This window comes from Capricornis sumatraensis, chromosome 2 (assembly GCF_032405125.1).
Source record: "Capricornis sumatraensis isolate serow.1 chromosome 2, serow.2, whole genome shotgun sequence".
Classification (NCBI taxonomy): domain Eukaryota; kingdom Metazoa; phylum Chordata; class Mammalia; order Artiodactyla; family Bovidae; genus Capricornis; species Capricornis sumatraensis.
In genome coordinates, this window is record NC_091070.1 from 59577647 (window position 1) to 59587928 (window position 10282).

Here is a 10282-nt window from a genome sequence, read left to right on the forward strand (position 1 = left end):
CGCTCAGGTTGGCTTTGTCTGGAAAAGTGATTTAAACTGCCCGTTCGTTAAGCCACACTTGTAATTTAGGGGAGAATGAGACGGTCTCGCGCAGGTAGGGGTGCCTCGGCCCACCATTGGAAGAATGCGGCCTTCCGGGCTTTGTGCCTTCGCGCACGCGCCGTAGCCCCAACTCCGCCACCGGGATGCGCCGGGGCCCTGGCAAGGCGGGGCCCGGAATAGTGCGCGTGAATGTGGCGTCGCTGCGTGCGACGCATCTTGTTGCCGGGCAGCGATGGCGGCTTCTCTGGAGTCCTCTGGGGAGGATCCACTGCGGAACTTTGTGCGAGTTTTGGAGAAGCGAGATGGCACGGTGTTACGACTGCAGCAGTATGGCTCCGGTGGCGTGGGCTGCGTTGTTTGGGACGCCGCCATTGTCCTTTCTAAATACCTGGAAACGCCCGGATTTTCCGGCGATGGGGCCCACGCGCTGAGCCGGCGGTCAGTGCTAGAGCTGGGCTCAGGCACCGGGGCTGTGGGGCTCATGGCCGCTACCCTCGGGTAAGACCTGGCGGGAGGGTACGCCGCTTTGTTCGGGAACCCCGATTACTGGCTTCCCACTCTTGTGCCTACACCTAAATCAACGTTATTTTATAGGGCAGATGTCATAGTCACCGATCTTGAGGAATTGCAAGACTTGCTGAAGATGAATATTAATATGAACAAGCATCTTGTCACTGGTTCTGTTCAAGCCAAGGTACTGAAATGGTTTGTATGGCCTTTCAGCTTGTTTTAAGATAACAATTTGTAGTTGGCTTTAAATTGCGTTTCACTGAAAGCATGATTAATACAAGTGGAGATTTCTGGGTCTTTTTATAAAACAAGACTATTTTAAATTAGTAAAGCAACAGTTTAAAATATGTGGTTGACGTTTTTAAGGGGGGAAGAATTAGAAGACTTTCCTTCTCCGCCAGACTATATACTGATGGCTGACTGCATATACTACGAAGAGGTGAGTATTTGATGAGTGGAGTCTCTTCCTTTAGAAGACTTATACTGTATTTCGAAGATTCTGGAGCACGCATTACTTAGCATTTTAACATCTCTGAATGCAGGATATATGTTCCATAGTTGATGAACAAAGAGAAAATAAAGGTCACCAGGAAGTACGTATATGTGCTCATGATTAACATAGAGGTCCCTGAAGCTTATTGAGAAAAGTGTTATGTGCGTTTTAGGAGAGGCTTCCGTAAAATTTTTAAAGGATTTTTTCTTCTGGATCTCCTGTAAAAGGCTAAGATTTCTTTTTCTTTTCTTTTTTTTTTTTTTAAAGTTAGCTGTAAGTTGCATCCTAAAGGATTGATTGTTTTGGAGCAACATTTATTATATTTATAGAATTTTTTTTCTTTTAGAATATCAGTTTGTATAGTGTTGTAAGCATCAATCATTTTTTTATAATAATGAACATTGAACCAACTTATGTTCAAGTTGAAGTTGGACCTTCTTTTGTAAGTAAATTGTTGATTGATTAAATCCTGTTAGAGTAAGCTTTAAGAATGCTGTCAATTCCATTTTTACCCATGGGTACTCCAAAATGCAGTCACTTGAATCCATCCTCTGGAAGCTGAAATCAATACAATGGTTGATTAGTTAAGAGTTTACCAATCATTGGTTACAGAGCTGTAACCGTGTTTACTGGGTTGGATTGATTCAAAGATGTGTGAATTGTAAGGGAGTTATAATTATCTCCTCTGCCTCCCCTACCCCCTTTTATAGTAAACAGATGTGTTTTTAAAAGTCATTAACAAAAATCATATTCCTTTTTGAACAGTCTTTGGAGCCACTGTTGAAAACCCTAAAAGATCTCAGTGGGTCTGAGACTTGTATTATATGTTGTTATGAACAGCGAACAATGGGAAAAAATCCAGAAATCGAGAAAAAGTATTTTGAGGTGAGTACTCTATTAGATCTACCTTTGTAGGGATTACCCTTCAGAGAGGCTACGTGTGGCTTTGTGTTCCAGTACATTGTGGTAATTTTGAGTAGGGAAAACATTCTGCTTGAATGAACTCAAGGAGAGAATTCTTTAGAGCGCACCATTCTAACAACTGCCTCCAGCCTCCCCTGCCCCAGTACCCCATTCTGATCCTTTTTTTTTCTTTTCTGACTTGTTGATCTAGTATTTGTAAAGCCATGTAAAATAATGATGTGACACCCTTGTCTTTCCTGAGAAAGTTTTCAGTGTTTATCAGACAAGTTGCTGGCTTTTAGGAACATATTAATGATGTATATATTTTTTGGAGAATACATCATAGAAACATGATATGTGATATGTTTTCATTTCCGTATTTTCCACTGTATTTTTATGATAGCTTTGGCCAATGTATCGTACCTATTTTGAAGTTGTTTTTCTTTTTCTTTTTTTTTTCCTTTTGCAAGAATTAGTGACCCACAGGAAGCTGCAGAAGTAGTACTTAGAATCCCATTTGTCTTTCACCCATCTTCCTCCAGTGGTCACCCAAATGCTTCTTATGGGTAAAGATCCATCATATTACAAGTGGTTCCTCTTAAGGAAACATCTTTATGGGCTCTTCAGTTTTATCTTCTGAAAGGGTTACTTTGGGTAAAGTGACTCTTCATGACTCTGCCTCAGATATATGGTGAAATGGTTTTTTACTTTTATGTTTTTCTTGACTGTGAAGAACTTTAATGAACTTTTGAAATAATGTATACTTGAAAATTTGATATCATTAATCAGTTTTCAGTTGAGTTTACACATATCAAATGCATATATATCAAGTGCTTAGCTCAACTTTTTGCATACCTCTCCCAGTCAGTATTCCAAAGGTAACCACCATTCTGATTTCTGTCAGCAATGAATAGTTCATATTATTGAATTTGAATTGCATCTTTTTTAAATTTATAGCTCCTTCAACTAGACTTTGACTTTGAAAAAATTCCTTTGGAAAAACATGATGAAGAATATCGAAGTGAAGATATTCACATTTTATACATCAGAAAGAAAAAATCGGTAAATACATGTTTGCCTTATCATCCTCTGAAGTGATTTCACTAGCTGGACACTGTCTCTGAGCTTGAGTATGATGTAGATAATAATTTTCATGTGGGGAAATGGCTATAATGATTAACAGGACTAGGGCGCTAATGCTCAGTGTTAAGATTGCCTAACTTACTGGGCCTCAGGTGTTTTCTCTAAAAGGCAGACTTTTTTGTAAAGGTCATTTCTAGCTGTAAATTATATAGCTTAATAATTGGGCATTACCTCAGACAAGTAACTTAGCTATTTATAAATTTCTGTTATCTCTTAGAGGTTTTTAAATGCCAGTTCTGACCTTTGTGAACTCTCTCCAACCATTCAAGTTTTTATTTTTTTTTACTAGTCCAACTATAACATAGTTATATGTTTTTATTTATTGGTCTGTCCAATAAAGAAAAATGCACTCAATTAAATAGAATTTTTATGTTCCCCTTTTAGATTGCTTCCTTTAACCATCAGTACATTTTACACAGTGCCTCGTATTTGAATGTGTAGAAGGGAAGAATTGTGTCCCATCTACCTGTGCACCCCAGCACCTTGTGTGTATGTGACTGGTATAAGGCAAGAACAAGATCACTTTTATGAATTGAGGGTGCTAAACTTGATTTAGTTCCCTTTGTTTCTATTATCTTTCCTTTGGATTTGTGGTGAAGTTTTTTGATTTATGTGCATTCTAGCCAAAAGCAGATAATGTGCATTTTTTGAAATCCAGAGTAGGTGTTTGAATACAAAGAAAGAAGAGCAGTGGGATTAGTAATTCAGATCAATTATTATATGGCATGGTTCTAGAGATAAAACAATGAATTAAAAATATTTTATGCCTTAAAGGATCCAGTTTTAGCCAAAGCTGTTGTATAGTTTTAAAAGTAGGTTTTTGTTTTTTTTTTTAAGGCTTAAAAATTTTGTGTTTCCTAAATATAAAGGCTTTTCTTGAGGGGTGGGGGGTGGGCAGAGAGTCATTTGTTGTTTTAACTTGATATAATTTATATATAATAAAGTTTACACTTAAGCCATTTTTAGTATATTTACCTAATTGGAGGACCATCACCACGTTTTAATTTTAAACATTTTCATTACCCCAAAAAGGAACCCCGTACCTTTTAGCAGTTACACCTTTATCCTGCCTTCCCCAACCCCTAGCAACCACCAGTCTGTATCTCTGTGGATTTGCCTATTCTGAACATTCCATACAGATGGAATCACACATGATGTGTGCTTCTTACATCTGGCTTCTTTCATTCAGCAGTGTTTTCAAGGGTGCATCCATGTTGTAACTTGCATCAGCACTTCACTTCTTTTTACACTTGAATAGTAGTCCTTTGTATGGATATACCACACCTTATCCATGCATTCATCAGTTGATGAGCATTTCTTCCACTTTGGGCTCTACTGAATAAACCTGTTGTGAATATTCATGTGAAACTATTGTGTGGCATGTTTCCTAATCTCTTGAGGGTATGTATACCCATAGTGGAATTGCTAAGGCACACAGGAACTCTATGTTGAGCTTTTTGAGGACTTGCCAAACTATTCCAAAGCTCATATACTATTTTCCTTTCTCACCAGCACTATCTGCATTTTCCAGTTTCTCCATATCCTCCTTAACATTTATTGTTGTTAATCTTTTTTATTGTAGTCATCTCAGTAGGTATGAAGTGGTAATCGCATTGTGGTGTTTATTTCCCTAATGACTAATGATGTTGAGTATCTTTTTTGTGTATTTATTGGCCTTTTTACATGTTTGTAGAAATCTTTTGCTTATTTTAAAATTGAGTTGTCTTCACTGTTGAGTTGTAAACATTCTTTATATATCCTGGATACCAGACTCATACGAGATTTATGACTTCCAAATATTTTCTTCCCATTCTGTGGGTTGTCCTTTTCTTTTCTTGATAGTATGTCCTTTGAAACACAGAGGTTTTTAATTTTGATGATGTCTAGTATATCTGTTCTTTCTTTGGTTGCTTGTACTTTAGCCATTAACAAAGACCATCTCCAAGCAAAACATTATATATAGCTATTCATTTGAATTGCATTTAGCTGTCAGCAGGCATAATACCTAGTATTAAATGCCCAGTAAATATTTAATATATAATAAGAAATCAGTCTTTTAAGGTTTCCGTTTTTTTCTTATAGAAATTCCCATCGTGAAATCTTCAGTCATCTTACCCAAGCCTCTTAACAACATGGGTAAGCTAATAACGTGAATGAAGCATGTGAATACAGCATGGGAAGATTGTGTTCACAGATTTTTTCAGCATGTCTTTAGGGATCCGATCTATAGACAACCACCAGCGGCTGCCTGCAATATGAAAAATGACTTGACTGACTGCCTACCTGCCAATGGGCCTGAAATCCAACTTAGTTTACTTTTAGCTCCACATCAAGTTCTGCTTAAAAGAAACATTGTGTCAGTCACTCCTCTAATAAAAATAGGTACTGAGGTTAGCCTAAAGTCTGCCAAAAATAATGAAGTAGCATGGTTGGCTTGGCGTGTTTTCAGGAAAATAGAGGTAAGTTGATCCAGTTTCTAAAGAGAGGTATCAGTTACTCTTTAAAAATGTTTAAATTCAAATCAGTGAAGTTTAATTTGTCATCAAGATAAATTTAAGAGAGGGTTTTAACATTTATACAGTGGGTTTTATTGTAAGTATCTTCCACTTCATTGTTTTCAGACAACTTTAATATTTGTGTTCTCTTACTTGGGGGGTGGGAAAAAAAAACAAAAAGACTATTTTGTGACCAAAGTTCTGTGCTTTTCCTTCATCGTACTTATTATAGTATAATTTACCCTGTGAATTACATAATAAATTATACTGTGGTCGGTTAATAAAGATGAAAGTCAGAAGTCAGAGTGCAAGGGAGGGAAAGATATCTGTAAAAATTTTTTATTTGAGAATGGAATGAGAATAAAAGGCCCAGCTTCAGGCTCGTGCATTTATGTGGCTTGTGCACGTCTCCTCACGTGTAGCTTCCAGGAAAATGTGGCTAAATCACTGGTGATAACTTGTTTATATGAAACAGAAAGCTGTTTAAATAACTGCAAGTGTAGTTCTGTGTACATTTACCAAATGATTTTTTTCTGTGTGGCCTCTGTTTTATGTTATGATCATCATCTGCTCGCAGACTGATCTGTCAGGACTTCCCAGTCACACTGGTTCCAAAGCGTAATAGTAACCAGATGGAATGCTGGTACTTAACAGGCATTGGTGCTAGGTGGCACGTTTTATGTGTTAAAATAAACGTTGTTTTTGAGATCCTGTGACTTTGCGAATGTTTCAGAAATAGCTTTAGAGAAAATAAACGTTTAAAGCAGGTGACTGCTTTCCAGAAAGAGCAAAAGCAGCCCTAGATAAATTAAAGATTAACATCAAGAGAAATTTTTTTTTCCTTCAGGCTTTCTTCAGTCTTTAACTTTTGTTCTGCTGTTTGTTTTTTTCCCCAAATTGCCCTTGCTGCTGCTACTGCTGCTCAGTCGCTTCAGTTGTGTCCGACTCTGTGCGACCCCATAGACAGCAGCCCACCAGGCTCCCCTGTCCCTGGGATTCTCCAGGCAGGAACACTGGAGTGGGTTGCCATTTTCTTCTCCAATGCATGAAAGTGAAAAGTGAAAGTGAAGTCACTCAGTCGTGTCCACCTCTTCGCGACCCCATGGACTGCAGCCCACCAGGCTCCTCCATCCATGGGATTTTCCATGCAAGAGTACTGGAGTAGGGTGCCATTGCCTTCTCTGAAACTGCTCTTAGCATTTCATTAATCAGCTTATTAAGCAGCTAGTGTAACCTAAGTGTATGATATTTTTCTAGTTATAGATAATACCAGGTATTTTATTAGTGAAGTCTTAGAACAAATGATCACTTTCTGGCTTGTTTCGTAACATTATAAAACTTGTAGAAATGAGTTTATTAACAATGACCAGCCCTAGTAGTCCACTCCAATTCCTTAGGTCCCTTTCACCCTCCTCCCCTTAAGACTGTACTTCTAAAATACAGTAGCTGTGGGTGTTCAGCTGAAGTCCTCCTTGACATTCCTATAATGAAAGCCCAGCTCCTTTACTTCCGACAGGGGACCTTACACCAAAACTTCCTGGAGGGGTTGGATTGAGATCAGCCTCTTGGCAGCTTTGCCAGAATCACCCCCTTGCTTGTGTGTGCTTCTTCTTCTTCCATGTCCACTCCTTTCTTACCGCCTTAATAAGTCAAGGAAATGGCAACCCACTCCAGTATTCTTACCTAGAAAATCCCATGGACAGAGGAGCCTGGCGGATTACAGTCCATGGGGTCACAAGAGTCAGACTTGACTTAGAGACTAAACCACCGTCATACATTCATTACCATCTGTTTCTGGGGAACTGATACAAGGTACTGACAACAGGATTAAGTACTTTGTAACAGAAAGTTAAGTGAGATTGTTTTTCTTATTCTGGAATAAGGCCAAAGCCGAGTTTAAAAGGTACCAATCCCCATGTTCTAAGATCAGAGAACCATACTGATTAGTAAGCACTGTCGGGCTTCCTGAGGGTTGCCAGGTCATGTAGCAAGCTCTGTCACTAACTACCATCCACACACAGCTGTGGAGACCTGGGAGAGGCCTTCCTTTGGAAGAAGTGCAATGTTGAGGAAAGGGGTTTAGTCCTTTGAGCTCTCATGAGAGAGGGAACAGAGCATATCTGTACTCAGAAGCCACAGGAGGGAGACCTGGGGAGAAATTCAAGATCCAGGATGCCTCCAAGAAGGTTAGACTAGCATTTTCCCACCTGGTTGGATTTGTCTTTATCCTGCAGATGAATACATCTGTTCAAGAGCATGGCAGAGCATGTTTCAGAGCATGGCAGTTTTGTACTGTCAGGCAGAGAGGCGTTAAAGATGGATCTCAGGCAGTTGAGAGTTGATACGTGAGCTGAAGGCATTAGGACTTCTGCAGCAACATGGGTGGTTAAAAGGCAGGTGCAGCAGACGAGTGAGGTGTGATGCCATTAGCTGGGAGTTAGACAGAATATAGACAACGCTCAAATCTCAAGGGACTGCCAGGGCCAGGAGGAACCGCTCAGGAATTAGCCCAAGTGGGGCTTGCCACTGTGCACAATGAAACCTATAAGCCACTTACCACAGTGCAGCTATAGCCAGTTAGAGAGCCACACACCCCACCCAGCCACCCAGTAAGGCAGTGCTTCTCAGACTAGCTGTACTTGGAAGATTAAAAGCAAACAAAAACTGTGTTTAGTCTCCATCCCAGTCCAATTAAACCAGAGTTTAATTTGTTAAAGTGCCTAGATTGAGAATTACTGCAATGAAGAAGCCTCTTCTAGCAGCTACTTCCCAAGAAGAGTTCGAAGAAAAGGAAAGAGATACATGAAAACAAACCATGATTAGATCAATACTGTAAAGGGAGGAAAGAGCTTTGACTCTGATGTGGAATTTTCTATGAAATAGGATGTTTTAAAATAAACAGGGCTGAGTTTTAGGAACTAAATACGTGAAAATTTAGAAAGCTTGGCCAAGAAGGTAAAGGTGATACTCCTCAAGAATAAAGGGGAGGGACTTCCCTAAAGGTCCAGTGGTTAAGACTCCACTTCCACTGCAGGGGAACTTAAGATCTCACATGCAGCACAGGGTAGCCACCCAAAAAAAAAGAAGGGGGGAGGATTCAAGAGCTAGGAAAAGAAAATTATTACAGGTGTAGCCTCCAATGACTTGTTTCCTCCCTGTATAAGACTATAACTATTAAGGTCTTTAAGGTTACATAGTTTTAAATCTTAACCTGCTACAGTTCATAAGCTAGGGTCCATGGGTCATGTTTGGTGAATTTGGAAGTAAAGTTTGATTATTAGGAAGTATTAACAATTCAGAATGACTTTTAGTGGGACTTTTTACACAGTGTGGCTAGTTTCCTTGTTAAATGATGTCAATTCAGAGTACAGACAACTGTGTTTATTTAAAGGAAAGTGTGAAAAGTGTTGGTTGCTCAGTTGTGTCTGACTCTTTGTGACCCCGTGGACTGTAGCCCCCAGGCTCTCATCCATGGGATTCTCTAGGCAAGAATACTGGAGTGGGTTGCCATTTCCTCCTCCAGGGGATCTTCCCGACCCCAGGATCAAACCCAGGTCTCCCGCATTGCAGGCAAATTCTCTACTGTCTGAGCCACCAGGGAAGGCCCCAAAGAAAAGTGTGGGGGACTTCCCTGGTGGTCTAGTGGTTAAGACTCTGAGCTTCCAATGGAGGGGGTATGGGTTCAGTCCCTGGTTAGGGAACTAAGATCCCACATGCTGCATGTCCAATAAATAAATAAAACATAAAAAAAAATGTGGATCATAGAAATATGACTGTTGTTCCTAAGGTTCCCTGTAGATGGCATTGCTTGACTTGGTCTTTACAGTTTATAGACAGGAATTGTTAAAATAGAATGTTTTAAATGGATTCACACTTGCATTTTGAAAGTGAAGTACATTAGATTTTAAAGAATCAACCTACCTGTTATGAGTTGCTTTCAGAGTATAATGTGGTTGTCTTAGTTCGTTTGGGTTGGTATCACAAAATACCGTAGCCTAGGTAACTTACAAATGACAGAAATTTATATCTCACAGTTCTGGGAATCTGGGCAGTCCAAGATCAAGATGTCCATAGGCAGCTGTCCTCACAGGGCAGAAAGGGACAAGGCACTCCCTGGGATCTCTTTTACTGGGCACAAATCCCATTTATAGAGAGCTTCACCCTCATGACCTGCTCACCTCCCAAATGCCCCACCTCCAAATACCATCACACTGGAGGAATAGATTTCAGTCTATGAATGGGTGGGGAGGGGAGTGGTGTAAGCATCCAGACCATAACAGTAGTGTAGGTAAAATAGGGTTTTTTTTTCTGGTAAATATGTATTTATTTTCTGTTTATTGCATTTTGATATGCCTTTTGAATTTTTAAATGTTGTTCATATAGCTGCATAAATTGCAATTCATAAATCATTTCTCTACTGTTGGTATTTTCTATAAGAGATATTTCAAAGGCTAAATTAGTTCAAGTTCTAAAAATGAAATTCACCTTGAAAGTACTTTTTATATAATGCATGATTTTACATCTGAGGTACTTGAAGCTTCTAATTAATTTTAATTAGTTTTCAAACTAGTATGCCTTCTTCACTAGAGTAATAAGTAGCTTTTACATCAAAAGACTAAAGCTTTGTCTTTGGTTGTATCACAGTTCTGTAAGCTTAGGCTGCCTGTTTGACTTTCGGTTTTAATTTTTCCTCAGG

At 39.3% G+C, this 10282-nt stretch overlaps 1 protein-coding gene across 1 annotated transcript; it reads left to right on the plus strand.

Annotated features, from left to right (window-relative positions):
- Positions 1 to 274: 274 nt before the first annotated feature.
- VCPKMT (valosin containing protein lysine methyltransferase) lies at positions 275 to 3532 on the plus strand. The gene is made up of 6 exons (XM_068992614.1): positions 275 to 540; positions 637 to 747; positions 919 to 991; positions 1811 to 1930; positions 2906 to 3010; positions 3476 to 3532. Exons 1-6 carry the CDS (start codon positions 275 to 277, stop codon positions 3530 to 3532), a joined length of 732 nt encoding a protein of 243 aa, XP_068848715.1.
- Positions 3533 to 10282: the final 6750 nt, after the last annotated feature.